At 53.9% G+C, this 16,313-nt stretch overlaps 5 protein-coding genes across 5 annotated transcripts; 2 read left to right on the plus strand and 3 right to left on the minus strand.

Moving 5' to 3' along the window:
* Positions 1-1,004: 1,004 nt before the first annotated feature.
* On the minus strand, positions 1,005-1,937 carry NCS54_01142000 (Sec2p domain-containing protein; the record flags this gene model as incomplete). The annotated part of the gene is made up of 1 exon (XM_053156698.1): positions 1,005-1,937. One exon carries the CDS (start codon positions 1,935-1,937, stop codon positions 1,005-1,007), a length of 933 nt encoding a protein of 310 aa, XP_053012673.1.
* A 1,211-nt stretch (positions 1,938-3,148) lies between these two features.
* On the minus strand, positions 3,149-3,823 carry NCS54_01142100 (Hypothetical protein; the record flags this gene model as incomplete). The annotated part of the gene is made up of 2 exons (XM_053156699.1): positions 3,149-3,319; positions 3,368-3,823. 2 exons carry the CDS (start codon positions 3,821-3,823, stop codon positions 3,149-3,151), a joined length of 627 nt encoding a protein of 208 aa, XP_053012674.1.
* A 1,945-nt stretch (positions 3,824-5,768) lies between these two features.
* On the plus strand, positions 5,769-10,286 carry NCS54_01142200 (Hypothetical protein; the record flags this gene model as incomplete). The annotated part of the gene is made up of 3 exons (XM_053156700.1): positions 5,769-6,167; positions 6,271-7,919; positions 7,979-10,286. The coding sequence occupies 3 exons, from the start codon at positions 5,769-5,771 to the stop codon at positions 10,284-10,286; spliced, it is 4,356 nt and encodes a 1,451-aa protein (XP_053012675.1).
* A 557-nt stretch (positions 10,287-10,843) lies between these two features.
* On the minus strand, positions 10,844-12,601 carry NCS54_01142300 (TruB-N domain-containing protein; the record flags this gene model as incomplete). The annotated part of the gene is made up of 2 exons (XM_053156701.1): positions 12,445-12,601; positions 10,844-12,363 (listed from the first exon to the last, which is right to left on the minus strand). Exons 1-2 carry the CDS (start codon positions 12,503-12,505, stop codon positions 10,844-10,846), a joined length of 1,581 nt encoding a protein of 526 aa, XP_053012676.1. The 5' UTR covers positions 12,506-12,601.
* Positions 12,602-13,176: 575 nt separating this feature from the next.
* Positions 13,177-15,730, plus strand: NCS54_01142400 (DNMT1-RFD domain-containing protein; the record flags this gene model as incomplete). The annotated part of the gene is made up of 5 exons (XM_053156702.1): positions 13,177-13,441; positions 13,495-13,775; positions 13,826-13,984; positions 14,038-15,557; positions 15,619-15,730. 5 exons carry the CDS (start codon positions 13,177-13,179, stop codon positions 15,728-15,730), a joined length of 2,337 nt encoding a protein of 778 aa, XP_053012677.1.
* Positions 15,731-16,313: the final 583 nt, after the last annotated feature.

Genomic DNA, 16,313 nt, shown 5'->3' on the forward strand with positions numbered 1-16,313 from the left:
GTGTAAGAGTTGGACATGGGCATGGAGACACAACAGCAGTTTCCAGTGCGATGACGCCCACGATGTTGCACAGCCGAGCCGAGACGGCCAATGTTGAGGACAGCGCAGAAATGCCGAGGAGTTTGGGTTCATCCTAGCTCACCGAAAGGTTTGGTCTCTTCCCAGAAGCTTTCTGGTTCTTGTTAGTACATAGCATTTGTTCAATACGAGGTATTCACAACGATCCACGATGCCATGATGAGGATTCGTGTTTAGGTTTATGATAGTCTATACGGCTGTGTGACAAGTAAACCAGTTCCATGGTTCCGGAATGGTCGTAATACACTAGGGATTTTATATAGTAGCGAATTACAACTGCACAAGAGCGGTTGTGACCGAATGGTGTTGTTATAACTGGAGAAGATGAGTTATCACTGGATAAGACGGGCTATAAGTAGGTATGCAAAGAGTTATAACCATAGCAGGTGAGCTATAACTATGCAAAGAAGAGTTATAACCGGAAAAGGTGAGTTGTAACTGTGTAATCAGAGTTATAACCATATGAGGTGGGTTATACCTAGGTGGGTAGATATGCATAGGAGTTACTAGCCTACACAAGACACAATAGGCTGGAATAATTCAATGTTTTGCTATCAGTTATCACGATACCACCAATCTACTTTAGAGGTAGCAAGACAATGTCAAGTATTAATATGGTACTGAAGTACGTCAAAGCAAGTATCAGCCTTCCCTCGTGGATAATCATACAAGCCGTTCCCCGTCCGGTTTCTTTTCCAGCTCCTAACCAACGCCGTATCCAGAAAAATCATTGTAAACCACCCCGTGTTTCGCAGCCACCATTAAAACCATGATCCGTTCCTCATTACGCCACCCAGCCAGCCTGGCTTTGGCCAACCAACCTTCCCCCGAGTCCCGTCCTTGATGTTAGGACACGATATTAAAAAAAAGAGTCCGTGGGGATTGCCCTCACAGCCGTGTCTAGCTGCCAAAGTGCCCCGTCTCCCCTAGGCATCATCGTTGTGTTTCGTGTGTGTGTAGGTAGAATCTGCGTCTCCGTTCTCTTTGACGCTTTCAGGCACTTTGATGCTTTCAGGTACTGAGCCAGCTGTCCTCCGCTGGGCGATTCTCCTGTTCTCCTCCTCCTGCTGCCTCTCAAGGTCCTCGATCTCCTTGACCGTCTGCTTACTCGACTCAACATCCTGCTCAGCCTCGGCGAGCAGCAGCCTCACCCTCTCAATCCTATTCATGGCCCCTTCCAGCTTGTCCAGCCTCCTCCGTTTCTCCATGTCTCGTCTCTCCAGCTCGTCTACCCGTTGCTCTAGCTTGGCGCGTGCTCGTCGCTCCTCAGCGACCATCTCGTTGGCCTGTTCGAACAGGGCGGCGCTCAACTCCTCCACCTCCTGGCTCGTGGCGGCGACCTTGGTCTCGGCCTCCTTGCGCAGATTCTGCTCTCGGCTCAGCGCCTCCAGCAGATCCTCAGCCGATGGGGAAGGTGGAGGTTGTAGCTGGTGGTGCGACCCGCTGCTAGCGGATCGCTGGTTGGGCGGGCGAGAGGGATTTGTCTCGATGCTGCCAAGATCGGGATGTGATTTTCGCGGGGAGAGGAGAGCAGAGAGGCGACTTGTGCCGCTCTGGAGGAAGGACATGCGGGTATTCGTGGGCGTGGTGGGAAGTTGTTTTTGTGTCGGGGACGAGGCGAGTTGGGCGCGGAGTCTCGTGAGCTCATCCTCGTAGTCTGCCCACCGGTCGACGGCAGCCGAGGCCTTTTCGTTGAGCAAACGAACCTGGTTCTCGAGGTCGACAATGCGGGCCTGAGCCTCGAGGAGCTGGACCTGGGTGTGATCGAGGGGGAGGGCATAACCGCAGCCGGGGCAGCATGGGGAGTCGTCGGAAGCGATGGGCGGTGCCGCCATGGTCATGACCATTGTTGAGGACATGGCTGGCGCATGTAGAAGGTTGTGTATATCGCTGTATTGGTTGTAGTAGTCGTAGATCGGGGTATTATATCGTGAACACGTATAGGTAGTGTAGTGTGGTGGTACAGATTGCTGATCGCGAAGACTCCCCGTCAGTGAGGGCGGGAAATGTCGAGGGAGTAATATAAGTCGGGCAAGACAGGTTCCGTGCCCGAGTGGCCCGTCCACAGCCTGTCCCTATTTTTGGGGGTTCCCCTGTCTGCGTGTTCAGTGGCTTTGAACGCCCCCCAGACACACGCGATAGCCTGGGCGGCTGAGCTGCAGCTTCAGTGGCGCGTGCCTGTCACTAACGGCCTAGCATAGCTTAGCACGTTGCTGATCAGGGTCCCCGACGTGGCAGGGGATGGCCTATTGAAACAAATGGCGTTTCTTTGAGATGGAATCTTGAGTGGCAGGGCATTTCAAGTGGATAGACACGGTGTCATGGGCAATAAATTCGATTCATTGATTGATTGATTGACTAATTTTCATTCATTCAAAATCGACAATATTTCAAAGTCACCGTTTCAACCGCCACAAGCCGGATTGCGCCGCCGCCCTAGAATCACTCACGAGAAGCCGGAATCCAACGGTAGGCCGATACGAAAATCATCACCTGCCACTAGGGCCAATCACGCCTCAGTCGCCAGACTTTACGAGCACGCGAGGAATGGGACGTTGGATCTAGATCAAGTCCGGTAATTGATGGGTCACATGCTGTAATTCGACGTTTATTCTTCTTTGTTCTATTCTCCTCTAATTGGCTTGTTTGGCTTTGACGCACATTGGCGCATCTTGCAGTTGGGACCAACATCCAATGGTTCTACATGGCATGTAGAGCATCCAATATCACAGACTCCTCGAGGGCTGTGTAACCCAGATCTGACAGTTTCAGGGGAAGAATCTCCGTTCATCGGCAAGATCGTAAACGCTGACCGGTCTTGGCTGATCTGCCAAAAGCTTTACGCCACGGGATGACGGGCGAGTCAATCCACGGAACTTGGTCGCCATCAGGCAGTTTTTTCACCGCCCTCTCTTGCGTCAATGACCCCTTCCCGACTTTCCCCTGACGTCCAAGGGGCAAAAAAGGCTGTGAAGCATCTCGGGCAAATTATTCTGAGACAAGCCCCTTCGTGTTGCGCTTGTTGCATTCCAGTTGACTTCAGGGCTGGCACTGTGACAAGGCGGCAAGCTCAGCTGGGCTTTGCGACCTTTCGGGGCTCGGTTATACCCGTTTCAGGATCTTGATACTCTTTCCAACTCAAGGGAACCATGTCGTTGCCCGCTTCGCTCAGAGCCATTATCACACCAAGTTCATTTGAAGCTGTTGAGAGATAGTAGTTTGCTTGGTCACCCAGGGAGATCTAACACTGATTAGCCATAACTCAACTTCAAGGCGACAAGAAACTCACCACTTGGGCTCGGACAATATCGCCCGGCTTAAAAGATTCATAAATCTTGACCTTGTCCTTCTCCGTTGCCCTCACATCCTGCACTCGAATAACGCCCTGCCACTCAGTCTCGAGCACAGTGTCGCCGACCTGCTGGATAACCACGATGGCCTGCTTGGGCATGAGTCGCAGAACACGGGCGAGTACAATGTTGTTGACGTCGGGAAGGACTTCGCGCTTACGGCCGTGGCGGGACACGGAGACGGTCGCAAGCTCTTCGGTGCTCGGGGCGGTGATCTTGTTCAGTCGCTTGGCAGGACCGGCTGCCTTGGCCGGTTGTGTGACGGTGACCTTGCCGAGCAAAGATGAGACGACATTGCCTTCGTAGACGTGTGTGCCGGGGCCGGGCGCAAACTTGGTGACCGGGCCTAGGACTTTGCCTGGCATGGCAATCGGGGGGACTTCGTCGAGGGCCATTGCGACCAATGTGTTGCTGCTTAGCTGAGCGTTACAGTCCGAATGCGAATGCAGCTCGGACTCCGTGTCGGACGACGACTGCTCTGCTTATTGAGCCAGGTAGCGGCGGGGGTCGTCGTCAGCTTTTGATGCGCGCGCACCGATCGATTCTGCGGATTTGATGACGGGCCTTGAGCTCAGCCTTGCAGCTTGAGAAGTTCTTTGCGGACCATCGGTGCGGCGGGAAAATGTGGGGCCGGAATGTGGAGGTCTTTTTGTATCACGTGAGACCGGCGACCGGTGCTTAATTCCTGCCGACTAACTCCGTCGATTGGATTTCTCATCCTGCCGATTCGGAGCCGAGGCATCAGACGCAGACGCGCCAAACCCATTTCTTCTCCCATTGATCGCCTGCATCCTGGCCTAGGCTCTCCCCTCGCGTGCGGGCCGGAGCTTGTGGTTGGGTGTCGGAGGCTTTTCGTCATGGAGTTTACTGAGAGTTACCTCGTGTTGAAGTCACCGGACTCGCATTGATGCTAGTTGACGCGGTGAGGGAGTTGCCTACTCCGTACAATGTTGAATCACCACTCAATCTCATCTTGGCGCTGCTGAGACTGGGTTGGTAATGCAGATGTCTTGTCTGGGCCCCAGAAGCAAGCCATGGCCTCGGTACTGTACCGTTCAGTTCGAATCGAACCAGGCCCGCCGCTCTCAGCCCTGTTCGAGGTCTGCCTACCAAGCGGATTGGAAGCGATGAGACGATTCACACTCCCCGACGAGCCGATATATCCTGAATGGCCAAGGCCTTGATGACGATAGCAGATCCCCCGCATGAGGAACAGGCAACAGCTCTTCGTCCTGCCCGTTTCTGCGATACAACCACATCCTTTAACATGACCAAGCATGACACCCTCATTCCCATGTGGCCTGCTAACACACGGGCAACCAGGATGTCCCGGCCCTGGTAGCTTTCGCGGGAGAGCTCCACACAGCCCTCGACCGGTTCTGGCTAATGAGGAGGCTGCAAGTCCAGTTTTTTCGTTTTCGCAAACCGCAAATTTGCTTGACCTTTTGCAAGCTGTGCTGTACGCGGATAGCAGTTTGGGGCAAGGATGTCGTCCGAAAGCCGAGATGGTGGTGCTGGTGGTTGTTTTGTCTGGCATGAGGCCCTAATGGATGACCTTTGCTCTTCTCCTCTGTCTCTTCTCTCTTTCTCCTCCTTTGTTTATTTCTCTGATCTACTGTCCTCTCCAGAATAGTTTCTGGAGTTCCAGACCTCAAAACTCATTATCCCAGTCGCTATCCCACCTTCAACTTATCCATCCGTCATCGACCTCCTCCACATCCCGACTCTCCCAACCCCGGCCCTTTGGACTTTATCTCCGCGTCCAATGGCGTCGGAATCAGGCCTCTTCGCCAATTGCCGTATCCCGACTTTGTTGAGCCCGCTCTCGTCTCTCAGGTCGCAGTCCGCTTTGTAATCCATCTCGGAATTCGCTTCCATTGAACGCAAACCAGCGGATTGTTGCATCCGCCTCGTTTCTACGCACACCCACACACGCCCCCCCTTTTTGACGACTTGACATTTCGACTATACTTCTTCTAATCCCCTGGTCGTTGACTTCTCTTGTTCCTCCATATCCTTCTTCCTGTCCTCGACTTTCTCTCTCCCATTTATTCCTTGGCATATCCACAGAGCCAGTTGGACCACTCTCTTATCCTCATGCCCCTTGTCTGTCGCTAATACCATATGACGACTGAGTCTGCGACTTGGATAATAACTTCTTCCTGAATCGACCCACATCTATCGCTCATGGCCCATTCCTTCAAGTGTCTAAGTGACGGGATATAAGTAACTCTTCTCGATTAGAAGAGCTGCTCCGCGGGCAGTGTCGTGCTTGGGGAGTAACAAGTACACCTTGGATCTGTTCACGCATAGTCGTCATCAGTCTCGTGTTGCGTGGATATGGCAGACCCCCTGGACAAGGAGCTCAAAGCACCTGATGCTGAAGCTGCCGCTGTTCAACCCACGAAACTTGACCCGACCGGTGACTCTGATGAGGATCGCATCGGCAAGAATGAAGAGAAGGATCTTGATGAAGAAAAGCGAATCGATGATTCCAGCAAGGATGAATCAAGAGGCCCTGAACTTCGGGAGGTTAGAACCGCTGCTTCTGCAGCAACAACAGCTACACGCGCAACAACACAACCTGGACCCCCCGAGAAGAAGCCATGGCACAAGAACTTGAATCCCCTTCGATGGGGCTCATTACCTCCCGTGCCCCCAGAGCGAATGGCAAGCAGAGAATACCAGGCCGGTTTTTTCAGCATGTTGACCTTTCAATGGATGGCACCTCTAATGACGGTAAGTTTTTTTTTACTTTGGCAATGTCGCATCGTGATCAGCCGCTAAGCACAGAGTTCGGGGCGGCCCGTCTTATACGATCTGAAAAGCTGACTTGAGACAGGCCGGATATCGACGTCCCCTTGAGGAAAACGACATTTGGACGGTCAATCCAGACCGGGCCGTTGAGCCTCTGACGCTGAAGATGAAGGAGTCGTTCCAGAAGAGGGTTGAGAGGGGTGACAAGAACCCTCTGTTCTGGGCCATGCATGAGACGTTCAAGATTGAGTTTTGGATCGGCGGCATCTGTGCGCTCTATACCAGCATTATCCAGGTTATCAGTCCCTTTACGCTCCGGTATCTCATTCAGTTCGCGGCCGATGCGTATGAAGCGAACAAGACTGGCGGGCCTCCTCCTCACATTGGCAAAGGTATCGGGTTGGCTATTGGCATCACTCTCATGCAAGTCACTCAGAGTCTGGGAACCAACCACTACATCTACAGGGGTATGACGGTCGGCGGCCAGGCGCGAGGCGTCTTGATCGGGCTCATCTATGAGAAGTCGATGGTCATTTCCGGACGAGCCAAGGCTGGCGGCGCTCTTCAGGGTGACGCTCCAGGGGCAAAGAACGAGGAGAAGGGACAGGACGAGAAGAAGCCCAAGAAGCCCAAGAAGGGGAAGCCAGACGCCTCTGATGGTACAGGCTGGGGCAATGGTCGCATCACTGCCTTGCAGAGTGTCGATACCTACCGAATCGACCAGGCCTCTGCTCTGTTCCACATGACATGGACTTCGCCCGTCCTGTGTCTCGTCACCCTCGCCCTTCTCCTTGTCAACATCACCTACAGCGCCCTGGCTGGTTATGGTCTGCTCGTTATTGGAATGCCCTTCCTTACCAAGGCGATTCGAAGTCTCTTCCACCGCCGACGGGCCATCAACAAGATTACGGATCAGCGTGTGTCGCTCACACAGGAGATCCTGCAGTCAGTCCGCTTCGTCAAGTACTTTGGTTGGGAAAAGGCCTTCCTTCAACGCCTCGGCGAGTTCAGAAACAAGGAGATCTACGCGATCCAGATTCTTCTCGCAATTCGAAATGCTCTCAACGCCGTGAGCATGTCTCTGCCCATCTTCGCCTCCATGCTGTCCTTCATCACGTACTCTCTCACCCATCACGGACTTTCGCCCGCCGAGGTTTTCAGCAGTTTGGCCTTGTTCAACTCTCTACGAATCCCTCTCAACTTGCTGCCTCTCGTTCTTGGTCAGGTTGTTGATGCTTGGGGATCCGTGCAGCGTATCCAAGAGTTTTTGCTTCAAGAGGAGATGCTCGAGGACATGACGGTCGACACGACTGGTGACGATGCGATCCGACTGGAAGGCGCATCATTCACCTGGGAAAAGACTCACTCGAATGAATCAGAGGAGGGCAAGAAAGACAAGAAGGGCGCCAACGCCAAGACTCCTCAAGTAGACTCTTCAGGCGACGACACCGCAAGCACATTGGTGGAGGAGCGAGAGCCCTTCAAGCTGCACGACCTTAACTTTGAGGTGAAGCGAAACGAGCTCATTGCAGTCATTGGATCGGTCGGTAGCGGCAAGAGTTCGCTGCTCTCCGCCCTTGCTGGAGATATGCGGAAGACGGAGGGTAATGTGACCTTTGGCGCCTCGAGAGCCTTTTGCCCTCAGTATGCCTGGATTCAGAACACGACTCTGCAGAACAACATTGTGTTTGGAAAGCCCATGGATAAGGATTGGTACAATGAGGTTGTTCGAGCGTAAGTCTTCAAATCGCCGAGTCAAACTACTACGTCCATATACTAACATTCAACGATAGGTGTGCCCTCCAGGCTGATCTGGACATGCTCCCTAATGGCGATCAGACTGAGATTGGCGAGCGGGGTATCACCATTTCTGGAGGTCAGAAACAGCGTCTCAACATTGCCCGAGCCATCTACTTTGACGCGGATATTGTACTCATGGACGACCCCCTAAGCGCCGTTGACGCCCACGTCGGCCGCCACATCTTTGACAACGCCATCCTCGGTCTACTCAAGGACAAGTGCCGTATCCTCGCTACTCACCAGCTTTGGGTGCTCAGCCGCTGCGACCGCATCATCTGGATGGAGAACGGCAAGATCCAAGCTGTCGACACGTTTGACAAGCTCATGAAGGAGCACCGCGGGTTCCAGGCCCTCATGGAGACGACCGCCATCGAGGAGAAGCGCGAGGAGACTAAGAAGCCCGATCAGGAGCAGCCTACTGAGGACGAGAAGAAGAGCAAGAAGAAGAAGGGCGGCGCACTCATGACGCAGGAGGAAAAGGCCACCTCGAGTGTGCCTTGGTCCGTCTACGGTGCCTACATCAAGGCCTCGGGCACCTTTTTCAACGCTCCCCTTGTCGTCTTCCTGCTCATCCTCTCCCAGGGCGCCAACATCATGACTAGTCTGTGGCTGTCATACTGGACCTCGGACAAGTACAATCTCTCGACGGGTGTATACATCGCCATCTATGCAGCTCTCGGTGTCGCGCAAGCCCTCCTCATGTTCGCCTTCTCCGTCGTGCTGTCCATCCTGGGCACAAAGTCTAGTAAGGTGATGCTCAGGATCGCCGTGACGCGGGTGCTGCGTGCTCCCATGTCGTTCTTCGATACGACGCCCCTCGGCCGCATCACCAACCGCTTTTCGCGTGACGTCGATGTCATGGACAACAACCTTTCAGACGCTATCCGCATGTTCTTCCTCACCATGGGCATGATCACGTCCGTCTTCATCCTCATCATCGCCTTCTACTACTACTTTGTCATCGCCCTTGTGCCGCTCTACACCGCGTTCGTCCTGGCTGCCGTCTACTATCGTGCCTCGGCCCGTGAGGTGAAGCGATACGAGTCTGTCCTGAGATCCCACGTTTTTGCCAAGTTCGGCGAGGGTCTCACTGGCGTTGCTTCCATCAGGGCCTATGGGCTTCAGGATCGCTTCATCCGAGAGCTAAGACAGTCCATCGATGATATGAATGGTGCCTACTACATCACCTTTGCCAACCAGCGATGGCTCTCAATCCGCATTGATCTCATCGGTACTCTCCTGGTCTTTGTCACTGCCATCCTCGTTGTCACATCGCGATTCTCCATCAATCCTTCCACCGGTGGTCTTGTCCTCAGTTACATCCTGTCCATCGTCGGCATGATGCAGTTCTCTGTCCGTCAGCTTGCCGAGGTCGAGAACGCCATGAACGCCGTGGAGCGTCTCTACTACTACGGCACCGAGATCGAGGAGGAGGCTCCTCTTCACACGGTCGAAGTCCGCAAGTCGTGGCCCGAAAAGGGTGAGATCATCTTTGACAATGTCGAGATGCGGTACCGCGCCGGTCTCCCGCTCGTGCTCTCGGGACTGTCCATGCATGTCCAGGGCGGCGAGCGTATTGGCATCGTCGGCAGGACTGGTGCTGGTAAGAGTTCCATCATGAGTACCCTCTTCCGACTTGTCGAGATCTCGGGTGGTAAGATCACCATCGATGGACTTGACATCTCTACAATCGGTCTCCACGACCTGCGCTCTCGTCTCGCCATCATCCCACAGGATCCAACTCTCTTCCGTGGAACAGTCCGTAGCAACCTCGATCCCTTCCATGAACACACCGACCTCGAACTCTGGTCCGCTCTCCGTCAAGCCGATCTCGTCTCCGCCGACGCTGCATCCCCTGAGGAAGCTCGACGCAACCACGATCCCTCGCGCATCCACCTCGACACGACAGTCGAAGAGGATGGCCTCAACTTCTCGCTCGGACAGCGCCAGCTCATGGCTCTCGCCCGTGCCCTCGTCCGTGGCGCGCAGATCATCGTGTGCGACGAAGCAACATCCTCTGTTGACATGGAGACGGATGACAAGATTCAAGCCACCATGGCGACAGGTTTCCACGGCAAGACACTTCTGTGCATCGCCCATCGCTTGCGCACCATCATCGGCTACGACCGCATCTGCGTCATGGATGCCGGCCGCATCGCCGAGCTGGACACGCCGCTGGCTCTGTGGAAGAAGGGTGGTATCTTCCGTGGCATGTGTGACCGGAGCGGTATCCGGGTAGAGGACATCCACGGCGCAAGGGAGGAGTTGGGAGGGTTGGTGGGAGAGAGGAGTGGGCAGTAGTTGAGTGATACATATACATACAAGTGCGTACTAAAAGTTGGCGATGAGCATATGAATTGGATAGCATCATGGCAGATACTGCCTGCTCATCAAACGGTTTGCCTATGAGCGATATCAAGATCAATATACAAAAAGATCATATTGGAACTTCAAATGACTACACGATGTGGACGTGCAGTCTTATGTCTTTAAAGCGTGCAATAGGGGACATTGGACAAGTTCACCAAGCACAGAATGCAAAACTACAAGTAATTATCATGACTTTTTTCGGCCTCAAAACCTACAACGCCAAAAAGACAATACATGCCCGCTTCGGAACCTTCTAGGTCTATCCATCGCTCGCCCTGGATGCAAGTTGACACGCACCCCCCTTCGCCAAGGTATGGGTGCCCCTAGCCGTGACTGGATAGTTGGCCAGCCCCTGATCTGGCCACTGTTCAACCACGTTATATATAGATCAATCATCACAAATGTACCATCGCCGGTGGGCAGAGTCCAGTTCTGCCCTTCCTCGTAAAGCCACCGTATCATCACTCTTCAATGACACTTGCCACCGCTCAATCTTCGATACCATTCCAAGACTTTTCATCGTCAGATCTGGTAGCGTTGTGAGGCTTGGCTTCTTCCTTCGCAGGCTCGGCTTCCTTCTTGCTGGGCTTGGGCTCCTTGGCCTGCTTAGCATCGTCCTTGGACTCGGTGGCTTCGGCCTTGGGAGATGACCGGGATCCTTCGGGGGACTTGGAGTGCCGTCGCTTCTCTACCTTGTCCTTGTGGTGGTGCTTCTGGTGCTTGTGCTTGGGAGAGTCAGGGCCGGGACTGGAGCTCTTATACTCATGCTTCCTCTTCTGAGGTCTCTGCGAGGTAGCAGGAGACGGGCCAGGTGCCTTATCCTTGTTCTCGTTGCTCCACTGCTCCAGCATCCTGGCGACTTGAGGAGCCCATACCTCCTCGCCCTTGGAAAGGTCATCGAACTCGAGACAGTTTGTACCGCCGATAGAAAAGTCGCTCTGTCGAGACCGGCACAGTTCAGCCATGAGAGCGGCCGAGTCCATCTTGGCACCCAGATCATGGCAGAAGCTTCGAATGTAGAAACCGGAGGTCACTGTCAACCGCACCCTGGCAGCGGGAGGGCCCTCGTCGCTCCAGGGAGGAGGAGTGTTCTCATCAGGTGCGTCAGGAACCAGATGAGTTCCCTTTTCACTGTAGATGGGCTGTGGTAGTTGTCCCAGAGCGCCCGACATCATGGGAGGGTTCTTGGAGTGTCGCGCTCGCTTTGCCGGGGCGTCCTTAATAAGCTCGTCCTGGCGCTGCTCAAACTTGCGCTTGAAAGACTCATGCGCCGCTATCGCCTGGTCGTCTTCTTCCTTCTCCTCGGGGCTCAGCTTCTTGTTGGTCTCCTGCTGCTTCTTGACCCTCCAGACCTGCTCGGCAAGGTTCCGCTCTGCGGCTTCGGCCTCCTCAGTTGGCCATCGGTGGCTGTGCTTGCCAGGTTCGTACCATTCGAGAAGCTCAATGTCCTTGATCTCAACTTCTCTGCCTTCGATTTCCCGAGGGATAGGCTTGCCTTCTCGCGCGTACTCGTACAGGGGCTTGCCGTTCATCTTGAGCGCAGAGTACAGAGGTGGGATCTGGGTAAGAGGACCCTTCATGCTCGCAAGTTCCTTCTCAACCTTTTCGCGGGTGATGTGGTCGTAGGGTCGCTTGGTCAGGATGCGACCAACTCGATCGTAGGTATCGGTGCTTGCGCCGAAGAGAATGACGGTCTCGTATGTCTTGGTGCATTCGAGAAACTGGGACAGAACCTTGGTGCCAGATCCAATGCCCAGAATGAGGACGCCGGTGGCAAGAGGATCGAGGGTTCCTCCATGGCCCATCTTGACCTGCGAGGCCTTCTTGATTTGCTTGCGACGGGCGAACTGCTGGCCGGACTCGTTCATGCGCTTGGCGATCTCGGCGTCGATCATTGGCTTGAAGAACTTTGAGGGATTGAAGACCTTTTGGCACTCGCGGATAACTTGCGCCGAGCTGATTCCGCAAGGCTTGTTGATGGCTGTAAGGAAGCGACCATGGTTAATGCCTGGGCAAAGTCGTGGAGGGGCAGAGCGCGCATCAAGTCTTGTCTGACATGACATGAGAAGAGAGCACTATGGGCACATACCGAGAACGCCTTCCCGGACAATGTCCGTAGCCATCTTGAACGCTTTTGAGAGACTTCGCATACGAGCACTGAAGGAAAGAGGTGGAAGACGAAGAGAGAGAGGAGAGAGTCTCGGTGGAGGGAAAGAATTGGCCAAAGTCCGTCCACCTTGCGCTGAAGGTTTGAGCAGCTTGACCACAAGAGGAAAAAAAAAATGGCGGGCCGTCGCTCTTATCGGCAGTATCCCCCACTGAAAGCTTATCCCCTGGCGCTGTATCAGGAAGTTTTAATTGGCGCGCAGGCACTTAAAGGGCGCGTCTCGGTGGGGAAATCAACCCTGAACAACGAGCGATCCCTGTGAGTTTGGAGGGTGTTTAGTGGCCATTGCCCCACCACTGCCGTGTGTCTGCGCTGACGACCATGGCGACCGCGTTTGCGTCTGTTGGACTGTCGCTTCTGTTTCTATACCTCCCGATTGAGCTCTGCTTTCCAACCCGCATTTTACTTCTTTCATTGTCTTGCAGCGTTTGTATGTTTACGGCCTCGATTATGTCAACTGAGCTCTAGAAATTCACCTTTTTCGAACTCTACCCCGCAATTATTTCGCCGAACCCCTCTTCCTCCTCTCACACGCCGCCGAAGTCGAATCCGAGATCCATCACCCACTTTCCGTCTCGTACTGCGCAACGATCAACACCAAACCGGGCGTTCCTTAGTCGATGGTCTTCTCGCAGCTTTAGAACAATCGTCATCATGGTTGGACGCCCTCGACGGGCGTCTACGTCGAGTGTCGAGACGGTCGACGAGGACCGCATCCTCTGGCGTCAGGAGACATCAGTCCTCAGAACCGCCCCAGTGGACAAGATACACGGCCCGGAGCCGGTCTTTGAGCTTCAGGATGCTGTGGTACTCAACAAAGATGGCCACACCCTTGAAAATGCGCTTCACGTCGGCACCCGAGGTCCTTATATCATCCGCGGCACTCTGATCATCGACGAACCTGAGCAGAAAACGCACCGTTGGTTTTGCCCCGTCTCATGTCGTCGCATCGTTAGCTGACCTGCCGCCTAGTGATCATGAGGGTTCGACACTCGATGCCGATTCAGGTTCCAAAAAGCAACAGATATTCGATCGGAGAGGCTGGAGAGGGCAATCCCGTCATCTGGGTCGAGGGCAGATGTGCTTGGTACGAGATCAACCCCTCGCCTGCATACGCCCCCATCTACAACAAGATGTGCGAGGCCGCTTTGCTTTACTACCGGATCATGGACATCTACAAGGCCAAGAAACCAAAAAAGGCAAAGAAGGGGAAGAAGGATCAATTGAAGGAGCTTCACTCTGTCTTTCACGAGGTTCGGCTCTCCCATATGATTCTTTTGCGCCTCCACTGACGTTGTTTTAGTATGCTACGCTGATCGGCGATGGCTCAACCCTCGAAGAAGTCATCGAGCGGTGCGACGAGCACGCATCGTTCTTGATTTCACAGTGCATGCAGGAAGAACCCGATGTATTCGAATGGGGTAGCAACCCCTTCTACCAGTGGTTGGTTGCCAAGTACCCAGTAAGACAGCTATGAACCCATCACAAGTCTGTGTCTTTGGCTAACTCCTCTAGGAACTTGTGGAAAAGGCAGAAGAGCGCCTGAAGAACCCGCCTCCGGTTGCACGATCACCCTCTGTCGAGGCCAAACCGGTCGCAACACTGGTTGCCCCATCACTATTGCCTTCAAGGACTCGGTCAGGCTCCTCAGCCCCCTCAGTCGCTCGGAGCAATGCCACGCCTGAGCTTATGGATGTCCAAGATAGTCCACCGAGACACCGATCCACCCGGTCACGTTCAATCACCCAGCGGGAGACCAGCAGCGTGGTCGACTTGCCAGCTCCATCCCAGCCACAGAGAAGTGCCCCTGCTATTAGACAGCCTCCCAGTGTGCAATCGGTGACACGCACACCTTCAGTGGCCCCAGCGAGCAGCGAGGCGGGAGGACCAGTCAGTAACGACGACATGACACCGTTCCAGACTGTTGTGAATGGCGTCGAGTGGGTGTACGACCAGATCGGCAAGAACAAGAAGGGCATGATAATGCTGTCCACTCTCAACAAGCTGTTCTTCTCGTACAAGTTTCCCAACTTCAAGAACGGGGAGAGCGGGTGTCACAAGATTCCGGTTGAAGAGCTCCTGCACTACAATGCCCAAGCACTCCTCCAGGTCCTCGACAAGGATAAGTATAGTGGCCACGAGTTCTATTCTTGGCTACAGGCCGCAGCTGAAAGGCCATTTGTGCCCGTCGCTTTGAAGCCTTCCGATTTGCCCTACCGCCTTGTACCTCGAGGCAGTCGTCCTCGTCCTAGCAAGGCTACGCAACCTCTTCCTGAAGCACAAGGGGTTGTCACTTCAAGCCTGGAAGACGATCTTTCTAGCACTCCGCGTTCCTCCCCAGCAGGAAAGAGCCTCAGGAGACCAGGTCGCCCTTCCGGCAAGAAATCCAGTCTTCGTCTGACGACCGGATCCAAGAAGCGGCTTCACTCTGATATAGACAGCGAGTCAGAGGACAATGAGTCGCGGCCAAAGAGGTCTCATTACTTCTCAGATGGAGATGAGGATATGGAAGTCGATGCCCAGGCCAGCTCATCTGAGGACGAAGTGCCTCGTGAAGCCTCGCAGGAACCCATCAAGATCGTTATCCGAGCCGACAAGATTCCTTCAACCGTCCCACATGGTCCCAACGAGACATGGGTCTGTGAGGAAGAAGACTGTGGCTACGTCGTCCGTGGCGGCGACGTGCAAGAATGTCAACAACGCATACAAAGACACTTCCAAGAGCACGGGAGCCAAATGGATCGTGTCAGCCTAGCCATGACAGAGGGCACTCGAGGTCATCTACCCATCAAGTATGCTTACTTTCCCCCTTTTCTTATACTGGTTGAGTTCCCTCCCCCGTCACCAGCTACGAACAGCACTCCTACTACCACCACCACTACCACTACCACAGCTACCACCTCCTCTACATTCACTACCACCACCACTTCAGCCATTATTACCCATTACCAACCTCAGCCGCCATCATCATCTCCCAATAACTCACCGGAGCCTACCGTCCCGACAACTGGCAACTTCAAGTCCCTTGTCAGCCAGTTCCGGAGACGTCCCCATCCCGTCTCAGACAAGATCGCAAGGCTAATATTGCAATAATAGTCATCTTATGGAGAAATTGAAGAAGTTGGGTGAGAAGTCTGATGCTTCTCAGCAACTCGCTGTCGACGGAGTCGCTCTCCCGCAGCGCATCAAGCGCAACCTCCTTGTCTGATGGACCCTCGGGGTCATCTCCCTCTGGCAAATCTACCCTGGCTTTCACGATATCTTTGCTTTGTGTTTGGCTTCTTCATGCGGCGGGGAGGATGAAAATGATACCCTGGATTTTGTTTTGGCGTCTGCGGGGGTGGATGATTGTTTTTGGCAATCTATGGATACATGGCGTTGGCGGCACATAGACCGAGACGTCTCATGAGGGCCCTTGAATCCTTCTCTTGGATGCCGCGATGTGTAAGGACTAATGACATGTAAGTATTATTGCTACGAGTTACGTAGGAGTGCCAGTCAAGATTGGGATATGTCAACTCGCACTGATGGTGTTTTACTTGTGACCCCTGAATTGACACTGGTCAAACTACACAACCAATCTGAGACAGTGTAAGTAACTACGTGTGCTACAACCCCTTAGTCTTTGCTCCAATGTCAGTGCCATAAACGAGCCCTTGTTCAGCTAAACGTAGGCCAATGAACAAGGCCAAGTCTTGGGCATCGTCTCACGATGGCACCGAGCAGCTCAATCATTTACGTCCCGTTTAGAAACATTCAAATCTTTGATTAGCATCTCAGCGTTAAAAACG

This window comes from Fusarium falciforme, chromosome 9, assembly GCF_026873545.1.
Source record: "Fusarium falciforme chromosome 9, complete sequence".
NCBI classification, from domain to species: Eukaryota; Fungi; Ascomycota; class Sordariomycetes; order Hypocreales; family Nectriaceae; genus Fusarium; species Fusarium falciforme.